General features: G+C 53.2%; 2 protein-coding genes across 2 annotated transcripts in view; both read left to right on the forward strand.

Moving 5' to 3' along the window:
- Positions 1-20,245, forward strand: LOC113626200 (uncharacterized). Its single transcript, XM_027117399.1, has 11 exons — positions 1-396; positions 2,340-2,471; positions 3,356-3,499; positions 3,593-3,709; positions 5,316-5,523; positions 8,136-8,302; positions 9,736-9,848; positions 10,884-10,965; positions 14,312-14,449; positions 17,064-17,226; positions 19,503-20,245. Exons 1-11 carry the CDS (start codon positions 1-3, stop codon positions 19,871-19,873), a joined length of 2,031 nt encoding a protein of 676 aa, XP_026973200.1. The 3' UTR covers positions 19,874-20,245.
- The window catches only part of LOC113626596 (uncharacterized), a 16,896-nt gene continuing 15,434 nt past the window's right edge, over positions 19,900-21,361 (forward strand). Inside the window, exons 1-2 of the mRNA XM_027118352.1 lie at positions 19,900-19,904; positions 20,144-20,363. Coding sequence (XP_026974153.1) covers positions 19,900-19,904; positions 20,144-20,363 — 225 coding nt within the window. The remainder of the gene's footprint in view (positions 19,905-20,143; positions 20,364-21,361) is intronic.

Here is a 21,361-nt window from a genome sequence, read left to right on the forward strand (position 1 = left end):
ATGTGGGACCACCTTCTGACCCCGCTCTCTATGGTCCTGCAGGGCTTGGGCCTCCCAGCAGGGGTACAGCTCAGTGGCTCCCTGCAGGCCTCAGGTAGGGAAGCAGAAGCTTCAGGGGTCCTCGCAGCGGCCGGCCAGACTGCCTCCCTGACCTTGTTGGTGGCCCTGCACCCATCCGAGGCCACACTTCGAGCGAAGATGAGGCACACGCTGCTTTCACTGCACTCCATTCCCCCAGAGACCTCGCTGACCGTCCAGCTTGGGTGGGAGGCCGGACGCCAGCTGGGCCTGGAGCTGCACGCGGGGGCCTGCGAGCTTTGGGGCAGCGGCGAGCTGCAGCTGGACCCCTGGCTGCAATGGCGGGTGCTGTCCGAGAGCTCCTGTGAGGCCCTGCAGGTAGGTGTGCCAGGGGTGAGCAGGAGGGGTGGGCACCAGAGTCTCCAGGGGACAGGACAGGGGCCTCCTTTTTGACCACTGCCCAAACCAGAGAGATTGGGTGAACCCTGGAGGGATGGACTCCTCAGATACTTATTGAGGAGCTCCTCTGTGCCCTGGACATATGCCCATAAACAAAGCAGATATGAATGCCTGCCTGGGGCAGACTGGCAACCCCCAGAATAAATCACTGAACTGTGGAGTGCATCACACAGTGGTGAGGGCTAAGGGGAGAGAGAAAGTGGGAAAGGGGGGCGTAAAAAACAGGGCACATGTTGCAATTTTATAGTCGGTCAAGATTGGCCCCAAAGACAGGATGACGTTTGAGCACAGACTTGAAGGAGAGGAGGGAGTAGCATTGTTTTGTGTCTGGGGAAAGGGTATTCTAAGTATGGCCAGTGCAAAGGCCCTGAGGCAGGGCTGGAGAGGGAAGGGTATTCTCTAGGACTGGGGTCAGCAACCCATCTCTATAAAAGTTCATCTAGTAAATATCTTTGGCTTTGTAGGCCGTTCAGCCGCTGTTGTAACTGCTCGGTGCTGCTCTTGTAGTACAAAGCGCCATAGACAATATGCACTATGTGGGTGTGTCTGTGTTCCAATAAAGCTTTATTTACAACAGGCGGTGAGCTGGATGTGGCCTGTGGGCCATTTTTTGCTGACTCCTGTTTTATAAAAAGCCCATGGGCTGGGAGCACACTTGGATTCGGGATCCATCACAGAGGACTGGATAGAAGTTGCATGTGGGTGTGAGAAAAAGAGGAGAGTGGATGGTGACTGTGCTTTTGTCGTACATGATGAGAGGTTTGGGGCTGCTGTTCTCCGAGTGGGGAGAATGGTGGATGGAGGAGGAGGGTTGGGGAAGTGGTGTCACCAACTCCAGGCCTATTTTGGATGTGTTAAATTTGACAGGGCTCTTAAACGCTCAAGTGGAGATGTTGGGGGCAGCTCTCGAGTCGGGAGGTCGGCTGTGGTCTGGACTGGAGGGCTCCACCTCTAAGTGGTCACATTTAAAGCCACAGACTGGCTGACATGGCTGTGGGGTGGGTGGAGACTAAGCGCTCAGGCTGCAGAGCTGGAGGGATGAGAAGGAAGTGGCCAAGGGTACCAAGAAGAACAGGCCAAGAGGAGGAGACACCCCCAGGGAGAAGGCTGGGGAGGAAAGGACTCCAAGAGGAGGGAAGGGTTACCAGAGTCAAACGCTGTGTCAGACAGGTGGAGAGTTGGGCAGCCGACCTGGGTGCTGGGAAGGCCGCCTTTGAGGCCAGGAAGCGCCAGACTCTGAATGGCAATTCTGCCCCGTCTCTGGTGACCTTGAGCAAATCACTGTTCCTCCCTGGGCTTCAGTTTCATCATCATAAACGGGGTGCAAAGGCCTCCTCCACTCTCAGGATTAGATGAAACCACACTACCGATGTGCTCTGGGATGTGCTTGCGGGAGCAGCAGAGAGAGATGCCCACGTGGGCCAGCCTTGCAGGCTGCTTCCTGGACAGGCTCCCGTCTGCCTTTTGGGAGCAGGTGTTTGAGTTCTGTGCGCCTGGGAAGGCGGAGGGGATCGGGGAGGAGAGGTGGGGAGATGCACGTTCACAGCTGCCAGTGGTTGGAAGACTCTTGGCCAGTCGGTTTCACAGGATGTGGTTCTCTTGGGTATAAAGATGCGATCCTCGTAGTTTGGGGAGGTGGAAGGGGGTGGGGGAAGCTCGTTGAACAGTGCAGGGCTACCGATGTGGGGACCTTGGGCACTCTGGGAACCTGATCAAAGTCACAAACCCTCTCCTGTAGAGACTTTCATGGGCACATGCCCCACTTTGTGGTCAGTTCAAGGGGGATTATAGGACCCCTGATGCCCACTTGGGACCCCACCCTAGTTAAGAAGCCCTGCTTCCATCTCCTTAAACCCCTCCAGGCCCTGGGGGTCCCGGGTCGAGTGGATGGCTCCGGCTACATCATGGTGAGCTCCATGGCTGTGGACGCCCAGGTGCTGGTCACCGTGGATGCCAACACACTACGGGGACTGCTCATTCTCAATACCACCGAGGTGAGGGTGTGGATGGGTGGGGTACCCAGGGTGGCCTGGGAAGGGGTGCTGAGGCCATGTGCCCCCAAGGCCCGAGGAGAAGCATCTGGATACCCGCTGAGCTCCAAAGAGGACCCTGGCATATGAGAGCATCAAGGTCCATGAGTAGAGGAATGAGGCTTCCAAGGAGAAGTCCCTCAGCTGTCCTCTCCCCTTCCTAACTCCCCAGGAGCCACCATTCACACGACTTCTTTAATGTCATGTTTATGGAAGCACACAGCGTGCTCCCTTTTGCATCTGCCTTGTTTTGTTCGACGTTATGTTCGTGAGATTCACCCACTCTGTGTTGATTATCCTTTTTCACTGCTGTATAGTATTCCACGGTGTGCCTCTATCACAATTCATCTATCTATCCTATCCATTAGCACTTGGACAGTGTCCAGTTTCTTATTGTATATTATTTTATTAATTAATCACACACGTGTTTTTATTTTATTTTAAAACTGTTTTTATTGTGGTGTAATATGCATAACAGAATTTACCATCTTAACCGCTTTTTAGTACACAGTTCAGCGGTATTAAGTATGTTCACATTTTTGTGCAAACATCACCACCATCCATCTCCAGAACTCTTTTCATCTAGCAAAACTGAAACTCTATACCCACTAAACAATAACTCCTCATTTTCCCCTCCCCCGAGCTCTGTTGATTTCCTTCCTTTTTAAGGCTGAATAGCATTGCATTGGGTGGATGGACCAGATTTTGTTGAGCCATTTATTCATCAGTGGACACTTGGGTTGCTTCCACCCTTTGGCTATTGTTACGAGTGCTGCTATGAACACGGGTGTACAAATATCTCTTCATGATATCTCACACGAGTGTTGGTTTCTCTTGCTCTATTGTAGACCCAGCAGGAGGTGAACTTGCTGCTCACACACAACCTGCTTCAGCCCTTGGCCCTCCCAGCCCACGTCCTGCTGGACCTGACCACCGAGAGGCTCGGGCCCAGCTACAGACACACCCTGCAGGTTGGAGTGGATGGCAGACAGGTGGGGGCTCTGCTGACGGGGCCTTGGAGGGCTGGGGGCTGTGGGGATGGCCCAGCCCAATGGCCCCAGTCCCACGGTCATCCACCCTGACAGGTGTCTGAGGAGCTGACCTTCACTAGGTGGCCGGAGCACATCTCCCTAGACTGCACGTTCCAGCACAACATCCCCACACTGCAGACGCTGTGGGTGGAGGACAAGCTGGGCCTGCAGGTCAGCCTCAGCAAGTACCAGTGATAGTGGAAATCATTCATTCATTCATTCATTCAACAAACCTTTCTGGAAGTACCTCGGAGACAAGGGGATGGTAGAACAAGGTTCGGACCTCCCTCTGAGCCTCAGTCTCCTCATCTGGAAATTGGGGGTGCAAATACTCTTTTTTCTTGCCCAGCCATGTGCCCCGGGGCTGTTACACACTCTCCTCCTCCAGAGCTCCTCGCGCTCCCAGCAGACCTGGCGCTTGTCCTCAGCCCTCTTTTTCCCCGTTTTCCACACACACTCCCTTCATGGGCTCATCCAGTCTCACACCAGTGCCGTCTCTGCACTGCCATGTCCCCCATTTCTCCCTCCACTGAACCCCAGACCCGTAGACCCACCTGCCTGCTGGATCTCCACTCGGATGCCTGGCAGGCACCTCCGACTTGACTGTTGCAAGCCAGACAGGCCAACACCCCCGACCTGCCCCTCCCTGTCTCCCCATCTCCCCATCTCGGCAAATGGTACCTCGTCCATCCTTCCAGTCGTGCAGTCAAACCCTTGAAGTCAACCTGGATTGACCAGCCTCCACCCAGGAGCCCCCCAAGAGTCACCTCATTAGCACAAAAGACTCTCCTATCACCCAGGAAATTCTAAGGGACTTAGGAGCTCCACGTCAGATGCTCCTGTCACCCCCATCGCTCAAGAATTTACAAGGGTACAGGGGCTCTGTGTCAGGACTGGGGTTAAAGACCAAATATTAGCAGGAACCGGGGGCAGAGACATCTATATCTACATCTTTCTTCTTATTTCACACCCTTCCTAGCCTCTTCCCAGCTTTCTCTTTTCCATCATCTTCCCATTGTTTGACACGTGACGCCTTTGACCTTGTCCTGGTCTGTCTCCCACTGCTGGTGTTTAAGCTCCACGGGGTCAGACATTTCTGTCTGTCGTGTGCATGACAGCATCCCTAGGTTTAACAGGGCCCAGCATGTAGTAGGTGCTCAGTCAGCATCGTTGAATGATGGAGTGACACTTCCCACTTTATAGAGTGGGTGACATAAAGCAGGGAGGGGCCTCGCCACCTGTTGCCACGCACTGTGTGTTCGGCCAGTGATGGCTGCCGTGCTGTCGTGGCTCCAGGGATTAACTTACGTACATATGGTGGGGAGGTTGTGAACTCAAAGGCCTTTGAGGGCCAAGGTGTGTATTTTTAACTTTCTGAAAAAATTTGAAAAAATTTTATTGTTAACTTTTTTATTGTGGCAAAATATGTATTGACCATTTGAACTATTTTAAAGTGTACAATTTAGGGGCACTTAGTACGTTCATAAATTTGTGCGACTACTCCCTAATTCAGAATGTTTTCATCGCCCCGGATGGGAACCCTGTACCTGGTAGCAGTCACTCCTCAGCAGGCAGAGCCCCTCGCCACCAGCAAAACAGCACACGTGTAGTTAGCCACGTGTAACCTCCAACCTGCTTCCTTGAAGGGGTCCCGGTTCTTCCCATCCCAGCGGCATGGGTGGTACAAAACCCCAGGGTTTGTGGGAGCTGGTGCCCGCTGGGCTGGGCTGACGCTCTCTGTGCAGGGTGGTCCAGCATCTCCTGGGTGTCATTCCAGGTCTCCGTGGACGTTCACGACAGTGACTCTGGCTTTGAGAATTTGGGACGCGTCTCGGCAGGGGCCACGTCTCTGAACTACTCCGTGAGCTGCCATCACCGCGATGGGCGCCTGGAGCTTTCTGGCTGGAGTGAGCACGACAGCCAGGCCCTATGGCAGGCGGGGTTCCCAGCAGAGGCCCGCATCAGCGCCGAGCTGCAGACACGCGGTAAGGCCGCCAGGCACTGCCCATGGATGAGAGCTGGCTTCCCCCATGTGGGGACTGCCCGCCAGCCTAAGGCCCAGTTGACCCTGAGCTCCAGGACTAACCAGCACACGCTTGGCCTTGGAGCCTCACTCCTAAGGGAGCGTCTATTCACTTCCCAGGGCTGCCAAAGCAACGTACCATAAACTGGGTGGCTTAAAACAACAGAAGTTTATTCTCCCGCCGTTCTGGAGGCCGGAAGTCAGAAATCAGGTGTTGTCAGGGCCATGCTCCTTCCAAAGTCTTCAGGGGAAAATCCTTCCCTGCCTCTTCTAGCTCCTGGTGGCCCCAGGGGTTCCTGGGCTTGTGGCCGCATCACTGTGATCTCTGCCCCTGTGTCTCTGCCTCTTCTCTTCTTTTTATGAGGATGCCAGTCATTGGACGAGGGCCCGTCCTAATCTAGCGCCTCATCTTGGCTGGATTACCGCTTCAGAGACCCTATTTCCAAATAAGGCTGCATTCACAGGTCAGGGACTGAGGACTTCAACATAATTTTTAGGGGGAAACAGTTTAACCCATATTGGAGGAGGAAGGGAAGATGACAGTGATAAGAGCCACCATTGATTGAATGCTTACTGCATACATACCAGGCAAGTCCTCAATGCACAGGAGCTAAGGGAATCTGCTCAGCCATCCCATGCACACCAAGGGAAAGTTGAAGCCCCCAGTGGGGCCTTCGGGCCCTCAGGAGCCACACCCTAACCTCTGACCTCTCTCCTGGCCCCTGCTCATTCCACTCCTTGATATTCCTCCAACGCATGAGGCTTGCTCCTGCCTCAGGACCTTTGTACAGGCTATTCCCTCTGCCCGGAATGCTCTTCCCCACAGTCACTCTCTCACCTCCTTTGAGTATTTCTCAAATGTCGTCTCCTCAGTGAAGCCTTGCCTGCTCCCCCTATTTATTTGCACCCCCACCTCTCTCCAGCTCTCCCCATCCCTCTCCCTGGCTTTGTCATTCTAACATACCGTGTAACTTACTTTTTAAATATCTTTATTTCTCATTGCCTGTCTTCCACTCACCCCACACTAGAATGTACACTCCACAAGGACGGGGATGATGTTTGTTTGCAGAGTGACAGATAGTAGGTGTTCAATTAATCATCTGTTGAGTGAATGTGTGAACATATGAGAGAGGGGTTAGTAACACCATCCCCATTCTGCAAGGGAGGAACAGAAGTACAGAGAGGTTGAGTCACTTGTTCCGGGCTACACAGCTGGTTAATGATGAATCCAGGTGGTATGACTCCAGAACCATCCTCTGACCCCTGTGTAGATTGTGGAGATCAGGATCCCTGTGTGTCCCAGAGTCCCTTGGGTCACCTTCTTCTGGTCTCAAACTCTTCCATCCTCGGCTCTCAGCATCCTGTGGTGTGAGCGGGGGTCTGGGTCAGACAGGCGACTGTCTCGGTGTGCGCTGACCTCACAGACTGCTCTGAGGAAGGGTTTGTAGGGGGTGTGGGAGGAAAGTAATAGGACAGTCGTCCCAGGGATAATTTCCACACTCCAGTTGCCCGGGGCCAGGAGGCCTGGTGTGCTGGCCTCCAGCCAGGGTGACCTCTCATCCCCCACCCACTGCCGTCCCAGTCCCTCGGGGGGCGTTTTCTGCCTGGCATCAGCATTCTCGGTGACTTCCCACAATCTGGAACCTCCCCGGGCAAGAGGACTTGGTCCCCTTCACTGTGTGTCCCCTCGTTCCTCATGCCCCCCCCCCCACATAGTAGGTGCACGTGGTTGAACATTGCATGATGAAGGAAGGAAACGACCCCTTCCTGAGACCTGCTATGTGCCCCATGCACAGGTGTTCGCAGATGTGGAATCTCAGTTGATCTTGGCAATGTCCCTCGAGGTGGGCGGGCTGTGCCCACTTTATAGGTGAGGAGACTGAGGCTCAGAGCTGCCAGTCTTGTCTGTGTCTGCCAGAGAGGGCCACCCTCCCTGCTAGGCCCAAGTGGCAGGTGATGGGGCTGGGCCAGATCCTGGACTCTCCTTTTCTGGAGAGTTTTTACCTGCTGCGAAGATGAGGGGCAGCCCAGCGGGAGGCAGGGGACTGGAAGAGATGCCCCTGTGGGGTGGGAGGGGACAGAGACCCTCCAGCCTGGGCCAGGCAAGCTGCAGGTCAGTATTATTTGATATTGATTTGATATTTGATTGACCCTGAAGAGACGCATCATTGGTTTGTTCATTCCCTCAACAAGTACCGGACACCTATGATGTGTCTGGCTGGGGCTGTGCTGAGTGCTGGGGTTATAGCAGAGAATGAAACAGACTAAAGCCCCTCGCATCATGGAGCTGACCTTCTGGCAGGGGAGGGAGCAGGAAGCGCTGGGAGGTACTTTAGATGGGCAGTCATGGGGGGCTTCTCGGAGGAGTTGTCCTATCAGCAGCGACTCCAATGAGAGAAGGAACTGGCCAGGCCTAGATTGGGGGACGCCTCATGACAGATGATGTCACTGGGACTCAGAGAGGTGAAACACTTGCCCAGGGTCAATCCCCCTGGTATCCTCAGGGTGCGACCCTAAACTGGGAAGGGAGGTGAACCCCAGTCTCTAGCAGCCTTTGCCATTCTCTGCCTTTAGAGACCCAGACCCAGGCCCATGTGGTCCTCCAAAGTGGGGATGGTGGGATCAGCATGGACGTGGCAGCCCTGGTGGCCTGGCCGGTGAACGGCCCTCTGGAGCTGGTGGTGAATGTCAGCCACACGGCGCCCGCTCTCCGGAGGCTGGGCCTGCCCTTCGCCAGCCAGGTGAGGAGTGGGTGGCCAGCCTGGGCAGGGGCAGGCTCCCTCCTAATCCTGTCAACTCCCATCCTGTTCCCGGGAGCAGAGGACCACTGTGTGCAGGATTGACCGGGATGCTCTTGCCTTGTGTCTCTCCAGCACTTTACAGTTTGTAAAGGCTTTATTAATAATAGTAATAATTGTAACCAGTGTCTACTGAGTGACCTCTGTATTCCCAGCTGTGGGGCTGATGTGGACTGGCCCCCTGCATCTCTGTGTTCCAGTTCCTGATGCTGTGTCCTTTCCGCCCTTCCACTTTTTAATCAAAATCAAAGCTCAGCTTCCATTTGTAGAGCGCCTACTTCGTGCTCGGCACCATGCTAAGGGTTTTATATGCATTGACTCATCACCTGACACCCCAGCGAGAGGCAGAGCGGCACAGTTGTTACAGAATGCCGTCTCCGGAGGTCAGTCCCAGCTCTGCCTTTTGCTGGCTGTGTGGCCTTGGGCAAATTCCTTAACCTCTCTGTGCCCTCCATCTCCTCATCTGTGAAATGGGGATAATAATTGTGTCAATAATGTGGGGGTTGTGAGGATGGAGCGAGGAATACCAGGAATGCACCTGGGACAGTGTGTGGCTGAAGCAGATGCTTTAGAAGCTTCTGCTGCTCTGGTGGTGATGATGATGGTGGTAGCTGTAATCATCATCATCATCATCTCTGGGTCACACATGAGCGCCTAGGTGACCTGCCCAAGGTCACATAACAAGTAGACATCAAAATAGGGACTCAGGCTTGGTACGGGGCCCTTCCATGAGATGCTCCCCGCCAACAACCTCTGAGAAAGGAAATGTGCTGTGGCCCCACTGCACGGCGCCATGTCCCAGCCACTGTCGTTTGGTGTGAACTCACCTTGCTTGGCTGGGCCCTCCCACTCCCCCACAAGTCACAGAGCGCACGCATCAAAGCCTCTTTTCCAACCTCCTGTTTTGGACTATCCAGCAATCCCCCTGCCCCTCACTGCACCCTGCCGTGGGAGCAGTCCTGGAGGGCCAGGATGTCACTGTTCACGCAGAGGGTCTGCGTCACTGTAACCCACAACGGAGCAGCCCGAGCTCCCTTCTCCCCTGACTTCATCTGAATCCCCTTTTCCTGGCCTCAGGACCGGGTGATGGAAGACCCGTGGGGAGGTCATTCTTTGCCGACGTCAGGGGCGCAGGTCTGCACTGGGGGCCCACAGTAGGCAACCTGGGCTGCAGTGAGGGAGCCAGTCCAGGCCCTGCCCAAGGGTCCTCACCGTCCAAGAGGTTGTTTGATGGGACCAGGCCTGATGGGCGTCTGCCACGCCGGGCAGGGGGGGACAGGGACATGCTGGGGCTGTGGAGCATGGCCTGGCCTGTGAGGGTCCTCAGGCCCCTACCCTCCCCACACCTCACAGCCTTCCCCCCGATCCCTCTTCAGCTCATGTTCTGGGAGCTCTGGACAGAGGAGGAGATGAGTTCTTCCCTGCAGCTGACCTGTGATTCTCAAGCCTGCCTGGTCTTCAACATCCGTGGCCAGAACCGGGCGCTCAGGTGAGGGGTTCTCTACACTCTGGGGGCCCTGAGAGGAGAGGAATGAGTGAGGGAGACCACAGCTGAGCACTCCTGACCTACAGCCCCACTGCACAGGTGTGACAAGGGAGGCTCAGAGAGGCCAAGTGACTTACCTAAGGTCACACAGCTGATAAAATATCTTTGACCTCTGGGGGCAGGACATGGATGAGGAGTTCTTGGTCTCACAAACTAAATGCATCCCAGGCCTCTAGTACATATTAGTAACTATTACGGCTCTTCAATCCAGGGACCTACTGGGTGCCGGGGTCGGGGGTCTTACAGTCAGATGAAGTCAGGTGGCCAGTGGTTCTCACCGGGGGGCGAGTGTGCCCACCCAGGAGTGTCTGGCAATGTGTGGGGAAATGTCTGGTTGTTACGACTCGGCGTGGGATGCTACTGGCTCCTAGTGGGCGGGGGCCAGAGGTGCTGCCAGACCCCTGTAACGCACAGGTCAGCCCACGACAGTGAATCGTGTGGCCCAAGGTGTCAGCTGCGCTGAGGGTGAGACACCCTGGTGTAGAGACACCACCAGGCCAGGACAGCCCCCAGGGCTGGCAGCAGTGGGGAGACATGAACACCCCAGCCTGAAGAGGCAAGGAAGGGGTGCTGGGAGGGAGCCCGGGTTTAAATCCCACCGTCCTCTCTGCTGAGGCTCCACTGGCCAAGCCCGAGGGGGCCCTCGGTGGGCCTCCAGAAGACATGCCTCCCGGTACCACCCAGCCCCTGTGCTGAAGGGGAAACTGAGGGACTTGCCCAATGTCCCTGCCCAGGACCAGGCAGAGGCCAAGCTGGGATTCAAACTCAGGTCGCCTGGGGGCAGGCTGCAGCCCCGACCATTACAACCGATGGCCCTCAGGCCTCGGGGCGTGTGAATAGCCCTTTATCGCTATTCTGCTGCTGTGTTCCTGAGTCTCCACCCCTCTGCTGGGGAGGTTGGCTTGGTCCTGACCCGGCCCTGGAGGCCCTGGACAGGGTGCGCTCAAGCCAGGCCTCTCACATCCTCTTTCTTTCCAGCAAAGAGCTGCGGCTCTCAGGCCGGCATCACCTCCCCATCCTCCTAGGCTGCTGCCCCAGCAGAGCCTCAGCCTCAACCAAGGTAACTGTGTCCCCGCCTCCCCCGAGCTCCTAACTGGTTCCAGGTGCCCTGCCCGAGGCGGGTGTGGAGAGTGTTAACACATCCACATCTGTCTGCCGGCTGCACAGGCCCCCGTGGGCGACGCTCGGAAACCCCTGGCTCCAGCTTTCCCAAACAGGCCCAGGTTTACATTCCTGGGCTATAGCCCCTGCGGCCCCCAGCCAGGCCCACGAGACCCTTAGGAGCCAGGGGAGGCTCTGCCCGCCTGGTGCCTGGTGCCGCCTCACCCGGCCTGGCACGCTCCCGGTCGCTGGATCAGATGACACGGCCTCAGATGAGCTGAGCCAGCATCACCTCCCAGGTGTCCCGTCTGCCTTCCCACGGGTCTTTGCGTGTCTTCATGCCCTGTGTCCACAAATCCCATTTTTACCTGGAACCCCCAGCATCTCCCGCACTCATGCATCTGCCCTGTGTGTAGCATCTGGAGGTCCTGGGGGAAGACAGGAGGACCCATGAGACCCATGATTCCCCCTCCCTCCGTGCTGCTGCCATTGTTTATTTCTGTCTGCCCCTCTTCCCCAGATCAGGAGATCCTGGAGGGTGTGCCCAGCACCTGGCACAGGGCCCAGTACATAGTAGGTGCGTGTAGTGAATGAATGAAAGAATGAATGAATGAATGACAGGATGTGTAAATGAGTGAGTGATTAAAATCACCAGCTGGTCACTTCATTATCCCACCAGCCACCCAGTTTTGTTAAAAGCCCTCCCTGCCCTGGGCCAGGCTGCCTTTGTTTATAGAGCACCTACTGTGTGCCAGGCCCTGTACCCACACATCACACAGAATCTCAGTGCTCCCCAGATTTCACTGCACCATCATTTGGGGAACCTCTTAGTTTTCCCCTAATCTTTATTTTGAATAATTTCCGACCTATAGAAAAGTTATTGTAGGACAGTGGACATTTACCAGTCGGTTTTTTCCCCAGTTTTATTGAGATGTAATTGACATACAGCTCTGTATAACTTTAACATGCACAACATACTGATCTGACTTACATCTATTGTGAAATAACTACAGTAAGTTTAGTCAACATCCATCATCTCATAGAGCTACAGAAAAAGAAAAGGAAAAAAAATTATTTCCTTGTGATAAGAACTCTTAGAATCTCCTCTTTTTTTTTTAAATTAATTTTTATTGGAATATAGTTGATTTACAATGCTGTGTTACTTTCGGCTGTACAGCAAAGTGATTCAGTTGTACGTATACATATATCCACTCTTTTTTAGATTCTGTTCCCATGTAGGTCATTACGGAGCATTGAGTAGAGTTCCCTGTGCTCTACAGTAGGTCCTTATTAGTTATCTATTTTATATATGTGTATATATCAATCCCAATCTCCCAATTTATCCCTGCCCCCCTTTCCTCCTTAGTAATCATAAGTTTGTTTTCTGCATCTGTTTCTGTTTTGTAAATTGGTTCATTTGTACCTTTCTCTTCTCTTAACCACTTTCAAATATACCGTCCAACAGGGTTAACTGTAGTCATCCTGTTGTACATACATCCCTGGTATTTATCTTGTATCACCAAATGTTAATATCTTACCACGTCTTTCTATTTATACTTACATATGTTATATACATTTGTATATTCGTACACGTATTTTCTGTATTATTGTGAGTTAATATTGAGTTGTTTCTGGAGGCATCTCTTTACTCCTAAATACTGCAGCGAGTATTTCCTATAACAAGGGTATTTTCTTGTATAACACAACAGAATTACAAAATTCAGGAAATTTAACATGTGACATAATACCATTATCGAATATATGGTTCATCATAAAATTTCCCAGTTGTCACATTCTTCTGCAATAATGTTCTTTCGAGCGGTTTTGTTTTCTTTGTTTTAAATCCAGAATGCAGATCAGGATCATCCAGGGTATTCAGTTTCTTAATCTAGAAATTCAGTTTCTTAATCCGAAATCTCTTTAGTTTCTTAATCTAGAACAGAGGTCTGCAAACTTTTACTGTAAAGGGCCAGATAATAAACATTTTAGCCTTTACACCCAATACCCTCTCTGTCACAACTACTACCATTGTAACAAAAGAGCAGCGATAGACAGTATGTAAATAAATGGGCATGGTCGTGTTCCAATAAAACTTTATTTACAAAATGAGGCAGTGGGCCAAATTTGGCCCAAAGACTGACCCCTGATCTAGAAGTTCTCTTCCCACTGCCTACATTTTATTATTACACTTTTCAGACACTGAAAAATTAAAACAATTTTATAGTGAACACCCACATACCCATCACCTAGGTTTTTTTCATTCATATTTTGCTCTACTTTATCACATAGTTCTCCATCCTTCTTAATTTTTGATGCATTTCAAAGTAAGTTGCTGATATTGATATACTTGCCCCTAAGCATTTCATTGTCATTAACCACATTAAAGAAGAACTCCTGCATTGCACAACAAGGATTTACTGTGTAGCACAGGGAACTGTATTCAGTATCTTGTAATAACCTGTAATGGAAAAGAATCGGAAGCTGTATACCTGAAACTAACACAATATTGTAAATACGCTATAGTTAAATTTTCCTGCATTGATGATTTCGCAGTGTTCAGGCAGTTGTTTTGCAAAAATCCCCCATTTGAATTTGTCAGATTGTTTGTGTGAAACATGATTCAGGTTGAACGTTTTTGACAGGGGCATCACTAAATTAATGATGCTTCTGGAGAGCTCTTAAGAATACCAGTTCTTGACCCAGTTTCCAGAGGCTCTGTTTTTATAGGTCTTGGGTGGGGGCCCAGAATCTATATTTTCGGCAGGTGCCCTAAGTGATTCTGCTATTCAGCCAGCCTGGAAGTTAGCACATTATTTCATATAGTTTTCATATCAACCCATTAATAAAGTAGGTATCATTATCCCAATTTATCTGATAAGAAAGTGAAGGTGGTTATGGAACTAGCTAGAGGTCATTCATCCCATACCTGCTAGAGCCGGAATCGGGGCCCTGGTCTGTTTAATGCAGTGCTTGTGTGTTGTCCTCTGCAGTAGACTGCCCCCTGCTGTTCACAATGGTAATACAACTAGAATTCTTGCCTGCCCGCCCCAGGCTGGTAGCTATCTACAAGTCAGTGTTAACAGCGTGAAGGGCACAGGGAGACTGTTGTCATGGCCACACCTGGTGGTCTAAACTGAGCTTCAGGACCCTCATGTCATCAGAGTTTGTCCCATCCAGGGAGCTGTGCGTCTTTCGGGCCCGGGGCTTTGGGAGGCCGAGCTTGCTTAGTGTGGAGCCAGCATCTTCCTCAGTGTTCCGTCAGAGACTTGGATGAGGAGATCTGACTTGCTTTTCTTCTGGCCCAGCTACGATATTCTGAGGGTGGAGCCGAGAGCACATTTGCCTTGATGGTGGAGGAGCATCATTTCCACGTTGGCTCCAGGCTGGTGGCTGCTAAGAACAGTCTCACCAACATCATCACGCTGGAACAGACCTTCCCCCAGGTGCGTGGAGGAGGCCAGAGCCAGGGCTAGGGCAGGCTGGGAGGCTCCTGGGGCAGCCCTTTGAGAAAAGAGGAATTGTCCTGGTTCCTGGGAGGATCCAATGCAGGCAGAGCTGTGATATGGGCAAAATTTGCTGGAGTGGATTCTCAGCTGGCCTCTGTATCCATCCATCCTCCCTCCCTCCCTCCCTCCCTCCCTCCCTCCCTCCCTCCCTTCCTTCCACATTATTTATTGAGCATCTACTAGGTGCCAGACCAGACACTATTCCAGAAACTGGGGATGTTGCTTAGAACAGGATTGATGAGTCCTTCCTCTCATCAAGTGTACAGTCTAGTGGGGAGATTGACCAACAAAAAAATCAAATAAGAAAATATACCAGATGATGATACATACTATAGAAAAAACAAAATGGGGTGATATGAGTGGGAATTACTGGGGAGCTATTTAGGTGGCCAGGAAAGGCCCCACTAAGGAGGTGACATTTGAGCTGGCCGGAGATGACAAGCAAATATCAGCCATTTGAAAATCTGGTGGAAAGAAGATACACAGACGGTCAACAAACACGTGAAAGGATGCTCAGCGTCACTAATCACTAGAGAAAAGCAAATCAAAACCACAGTGAGGTATCACCTCACACCAGTCAGAATGGCCATCACCAAAAAATCTACAAGCAATAAATGCTGGAGAGGGTGTGGAGAAAAGGGAACCCTCTTGCACTGTTGGTGGGAATGTAAATTGATACAGCCACTATGGAGAACAGTATGGAGGTTCCTTAAAATACTACAAATAGAATTACCATACGACCCAGCAATCCCACTACTGGGCATATTCCCTGAGAAAACCATAATTCAAAAAGAGTCATGTATCACAGTGTTCATTGCAGCACTATTTACAATAGCCAGGACATGGAAGCAACCTAAGTGTCCATCGACAGATGAATGGATAAAGAAGATGTGGCACGTATATACAATGGAATATTACTCAGCCATAAAAAGAAACTGAGTTATCTGTAGTGAGGTAGATGGACCTAGAGTCTGTCATACAGAGTGAAGTAAGTCAGAAAGAGGAAAACAAATACCATATGCTAACACATATATATGGAATCTAAAAAAAAAAATGGTACTGATGAACCTAGGGGCAGGACAGGAATAAAGACGCAGATGTAGAGAATAGACTTGAGGACGCTGGGAGGGCTAAGTGAGACGGGGGGAAGCTGGGACGAAGTGAGAGAGTAGCATTGACATATATACACTACCAAATGTAAAATAGATAGCCAGTGGGAAGCAGCCGCATAGCACAGGGAGATCAGCTCGGTGCTTTGTGACCACCTAGAGGGGTGGGAGAGGGAGGGAGGGAGGGAGAAGCAAGAGGGAGGGGATATGGGGATATATGTATGCATATAGCTGATTCACTTTGTTATACAGCAGAAACTAACACACCATTGTAAAGCAATTATACTCCAATAAAGATGTTAAAAAAAGAAGAAAAGAAAAAAGAAAATCTAGTGAAAGAGCATTCCAGGCAGAGGGAACAAGACGTGCAAAGGGCCTGGGCAGGAATGAATTTGGCATATTTGAGGAATGGCCACTGGGCTGGAGCAGAGTAAGTGAGGGGGAAATGGTGGGCAGTAGTGGGAATCCAATCATGCAGGGCATGTCAGGCCACAGGGAGGAGTTTGGATTTTATTCTCTCTGAAATTGGACGCCTTTTGAGGACACTATCCAAGGGGTGCTTTCAGATTCCTCTGGCTGCTGTGTGGGGAGGGACCTACAGGGGACAGCAGAGACAACAGTGAAGAAGCCAGTGGGCAGGGCCAGAATGATGATGTCTTGGACCAAGGTGGGGGCAGTAGTGATGGGCTTTAGAGACATTTAAGAGTCAGTTTCCCTCGTCCCACCAAAAGTCCCCTCCACCCTCCACCTGTGGCACCCACCAGCAGGGAGAGTGCTCCTTGCTGAGCCTTTGCACAGGCTGTTCCTTCTGCCTAGAATGCCCTTCCCTGCTTTGTCCACTTATTTTCTTTGTGTTTCTTTGTCCCTCTAATATCTTTCGTGGCTACTCTTGTCACCTTGTCCCACCATTTTCTGTCTCTGTGACTGTCTCCCCACCAGCCTGGAGGCCCTGAAGGGCCAGGGCCAGTCTTGTTTATCTTTGTACCCCAACCCCCAGCACTGGGTCAAGGACATAATACGTGCTCACTAAATGTTTGAGAAATCCTACTACCAACTGCAGCAGCCCCACATGGCATTGTCCATGGGTCCAGCCCTGGGCTGAGCACATCACACCCATTATATCACCGAAGTTGGCACTGTTATTCTTACCCCATTTTATACACAAGGAAATGAGGCCCAGAGAGGTTGGGAAACTGGCCCAAGGCCACACAACTTGGAAGTGGAGCTGAGAGGCGGCTGTCCTCTTTACAGGGGGCGTCGGTCTCCTATGTCACACCCCTTGCACCCCCTCACTCCCCTCCCTTACATTATCTGCCCAGCCCAGTAAACTGTTAGAACTTTGTTTCTTGTGTTTCCTCTTCTGAAAGCTTCTCTCCTTTCCTACCCTCAGCGGGAACATGGGCCGGGTTCCCCTGTGACCCAGCTCCATCTTTCTCTTCCAGCTCCACACCCTTCCTGGGGAGCTGGTCCTGCAGACCTCATACGAGCGAGCCCGTGGCACCCGTGTCCTGCACCACATGGTGCTCTGGGATGGCCAGGAGATGGCCATCAACGGGAGCCTCTCCGGGCCCTTCCTCAAGCCCACCGGGACCCTCAGCCTGCAGGGTGAGTCTCCCAGTGGCTGCAGCAGGGGTGGCCCATTCACCCAGTCACTCAGAGCACCATCATTGAGCACCTGCTTATCCCAGGTGCTGTTCCAGGTGCTGGGGATCCACTGGGAAATAAGATGGCCCAGGTCCCCGCCTTCAGGGAGGCAGGCTGTGAGCAGGGACACATACTGAACAAGATAACGTCAGGGTGTCTCCTAGAGAGAAGGGCTGAGAAAACAAGCAGGGCTTGGTTTGGGGGCCTGGAGCTCCTCCAGGTGGGGTGGTCGGGGAAGGGCTGTCTCAGGAGGTGATGTTTAAGCTGAGCCCCGAGTGCCAAGAAGGTGAAGCTCTGGGGAGATCATTGCAGGCAGAAGGAACAGCAGGTGCAAAGGCCCTGGGGTGGGAACAAGCTTTGTGGCTGGAGCAACAGCAGCAAGGCCAGTGTGGCTGGAGTGGACTGAAGGGAGGAGCAGGGGGGAGATGAGGTGGGAGAGGTCAGGGGAGCCAGGTCACACAGGATCCCAGGCCCGGACAAGGAGTTGGGGTTTTACCTGAGTGTGTTAAGACAGGAGGGTAGGGCCAGGGCGTGGAAGGTGTGCCAACTCTGAGCATCCCCGAGAGGTTTCAGAGCGGAGGCTGACAGACTGAAGGTTGGCAGGGGAGGTGAGTGCAGCCCCAATGGTGGCACCCGTGACCCCTGCGGCCCTCCAGGAAACAACCCTGTCCCCAAGGGTCTGTGCACACAGACTGTCAGTTAGTGTTTGAGGAGCCCCCTTACACAGAGCAGAGCCCGACCTGCTGGCCTGCCAGGCGGGAGACACGGTGCAGACCCTGGCCCCGGGGGACGGCTTGCTGAGTGGCCCAGTGGAGTTCCCCATGATCACGGTTGCCACACATGTGCCCTGCAAGGCAGAGGAAATGAGAAGACCCTCAGCACGCCAGGGCGGTGTGTGATGCCCTCGTGTGCATGTGTGTAGCCCTCGTGTGCATGTGTGATGCCCTCGTGTGCATGTGTGAGCGTGTGCGTGCTCGGGGGCCCGTGGGTGGGCGGAGCAGTCCGTGGACCCTGCCAGGTGCTCACAGAGCATAGGAGCCAGCAGGTCAGGGGTGGAGGGAATGAGGGCTGTGGCTCTGCATGTGGCATGCAAATGTGGTCAGTGCTCCCTGGACTGGTGACCAGATGATGCCTTGAGAACCAGCTGGTGCCACCGTCTCTGGGCACAGCTCCCCAGAGTCTGTGTGGGGACAGGCAGCACCCCTTCCAGAGGGCTCAGAGGGCAGCACGGTGGCTGTTGTCTGCAATGGGGTCTTGGTGGACACCTGCTTTAGGGGTCTAGGAAGGCAGGACCAGTTGGTGGCCTCACAGGATGGGATCAAGTGGTGCAGGAGGTCAGGGCAGCTGGACTCAGCCTTAAGGGATGCAGGAAGAAAATCTAGGGCAAGGAGACTGTCTGCTGTGAGGCCTCAGCTATGAAGGTACCACCTGTGTCACACCCCAAGGTGGAATGAGATCATGGGGCAGGTGAGTGTGGCCAGGTAGGTGTGGGACATTCAAAGAGGCCTGGGCAACCATGAGTGTGAGGGACCTGAGAATGATACAAGAAGGAGACTGTATCAGTCAGCTATTGCTGTGTAACAAATGACCCCAAACTCAGTGACTTATAGTAATAAGTATTTATCACTGCTCATGGGCCTGTGGGTCAGCTGGGCAGCTCTTCTGGTCTTACTCACGCATCAAAGTCAGCCCCAAGTTGGGTAGGTGGTGCTGCTGATCTTGGCTGGGCTTTCTAACGTGTTCGGGGGCTGGCTGCCTGTCAGCTGGTCTGGGACAGCCTCGACCGAAACATTCAGGTTCTCCTCTGTGTGGTGTCACCGTCCAGCAGGCCAGCCTGGATTTGTTCTCACAGTGGCTGGGCAGGGATCCCAGAGAGCCAGTGGGAGCTGAGGACGCTTTAGGCCTAGGCTGGGTTTGCCTTTAGGCCTAGGCTGGGTTTGCCAGTGTCAACTTCACCAAATTCTACAAGCAAATCACAAGGCCAACCCAGTTTCAAGGGCCAGGGAAACAAATTCCACCTCTTGATGGAGGAGGTACAAAGCCTCGTTGCAGGAGTAGAGATTTGGGGTTCTCACGGGGACACTGAGGGACTATACTGAGTGGTATGGGGACCAAGTGAGGGTGTAGCTTCTGAATTTTGTGCAGATTACCTGAGCATGTGGCCCCCTATACCCTCTCGGCCTCGAGCTGATGTCCTCAGCTCATGTTCCCGCCCCTCCCCGTGTCCCTGCCTCCAGTGGAGCTCATCCACCCTCTGCCGCTCCCCCTGCCTCGGCACTGCAGCCTCCGCCTTGCCTCTGAGCATTCGCGACGCAGCCACCAGGATGACCTGGTCGTGGGCTGGGATGGCAAAAACCAGGTAGGCGTCAGGGCTGGAAGGATACCTGGGAAGCCCACCCTGTGGCCTGAGTGGGGCACTTGGGGCCCTGCCCTGCCCGAGGAGCCTTACAGGGCCAACAGGGCTGGGCCCCAGTCCCCAAGGGACCATCGGAAGGGCACTGGGTGGGAGGAGGAAACCTGGGTCCCAGCACCACCTGGGACAGGAAGACCAGTGGCTGACGCATACTGCAGGCCTCTTGTGTGCCAGGTACATCAGCCCCATTTCTAGAAGATGAAATTGAAGCTCAGAGTGGCATGAGGTCTTGCCCAGAGTCACGGAGCTACTGGAAGGCAGGGCTGGGATTTGAACCCATGAAATGCCCATGAAATGCCTCCAGCCACCACAGTGTGTCACTCCCAGTCCCATCTTTGTCATATGCTTGTCCCTATCTGCTTCTCTCCATGCCTCAACTTACTCCTCTGCAAAATGGGCTGAAGCTCTTGGAGGGCCTCCCACAGTGCTGGGCCAGCAGCCCTCACTTCCATGACCTTGATGAAGAAGGTTGCCTGCACTGGGTGGTGGGGAGGGGGTTGGCCTCTCTGGGGGAGCCCTCCCCCTCAGGCTGTCCCCTCCCCAGGTGGTGCTGTCCTCCTCTCTTCGTCTGGGAAAGGGCAAGCTGGCCGCCCACCTGGCCCTGGCTCACCCCTTCAGCCTCTCCTGGTGGCGGGCCGAGGCCAGTGGCCTTGCTGAGAGCAGGGGTGGCAGGCAGAGCCGGCAGGTGAGCAGGGAGCATCTGAGGGGCCCTGGGTGTAGGGGTCTTGGGGGTTGGTGAGCTGCGTGGCTGAGCCCACGGGTGGGGCATCTGGGACCACATGTGGGGGAGGAGGATCCCATTTGTTCATCAGAGACAAGGACATCTCTGGAATCACAGATTCCTGAAGCTTGGAACCCCAAAGGGACCTTCATTCATTCCTTCATTCCTTCATCGGTACCTTATTAAGCACCTACTGTGTGCCAGGCAGTGTTGAGGTGCAGACACAGTCCCTGCATTGATAAAGCTCACATTTTAGTGGGAGAAACAGTTACAAGCATGTCCAGTTCATCACTGAAGTGTCCGTTTGTTCAGTCAGTCACTGCAGGGGTTTGAGCAGGGCAGCTGGACTCTGCATCTGACTGGGAGGCCTTGGGCAGCTCACAGCACCTCCCTAAGCCTCAGTTTTTTTCTTCTGTGAAATGGAAGACGGTAGGCCAGTGTGTGCCAGGCAAAACAGGCAAAAAGACCAAAACTCAAGCAAATGAATGAATAAAGAAATTAACAGTTGTGGTAAGCACCATAAAGAAAGTAAGGAGGGTGCTAAGGGAGAGAAACATTGGAGTGTGGGGGGCTGCTTTAGATGGGGTGGACAGCGAGGGCTTCCTGGAGGAGGTGGTTTGTCAGCTGAGGACCCGCGGATGGGGAGGAGCTGCCTGTGACAAGCTGGAGAAGCAGCGCAGTCCAGGCAGGAGGAACAGCAAGTGAAAAGGCCCCGAGGTGGGGACGGGCTGGGTGCTTCAGGGAGAGCCAGAGGCAATTAAGACCGGGACCAGGGAAGCGATGGGGCAGGCGAGGGGGGAGATGAGGTCAGGGGAGGGGCAGCACGCAGGGCCCCTCTCTTGGCTCGGGCTGCCATAGCAAAATAGTCCAGGCTGTGTGGCTTAAACCGCAGACATTTATTTCTCACGCTTCTGGAGGCTAGAAGCCCAAGATCAAGGTGCCAGCACTGTCAGGTTCTGGTG

The sequence above is a fragment of the Aethalodelphis obliquidens genome, unplaced genomic scaffold, assembly GCF_003676395.1.
Source record: "Aethalodelphis obliquidens isolate GAN/ISIS:26980383/991018 unplaced genomic scaffold, ASM367639v1 scaffold18, whole genome shotgun sequence".
Classification (NCBI taxonomy): domain Eukaryota; kingdom Metazoa; phylum Chordata; class Mammalia; order Artiodactyla; family Delphinidae; genus Aethalodelphis; species Aethalodelphis obliquidens.

Coding starts and splice junctions, on each gene's coding strand:
- LOC113626200 (XM_027117399.1), top strand. CDS start 1: ATGTGGGACCACCTTCTGACCCCGCTCTCTATGGTCCTGCAGGGCTTG. Junction 397..2,339: donor GCTCCTGTGAGGCCCTGCAG/GTAGGTGTGCCA, acceptor AAACCCCTCCAG/GCCCTGGGGGTCCCGGGTCG. Junction 2,472..3,355: donor TCATTCTCAATACCACCGAG/GTGAGGGTGTGG, acceptor GCTCTATTGTAG/ACCCAGCAGGAGGTGAACTT.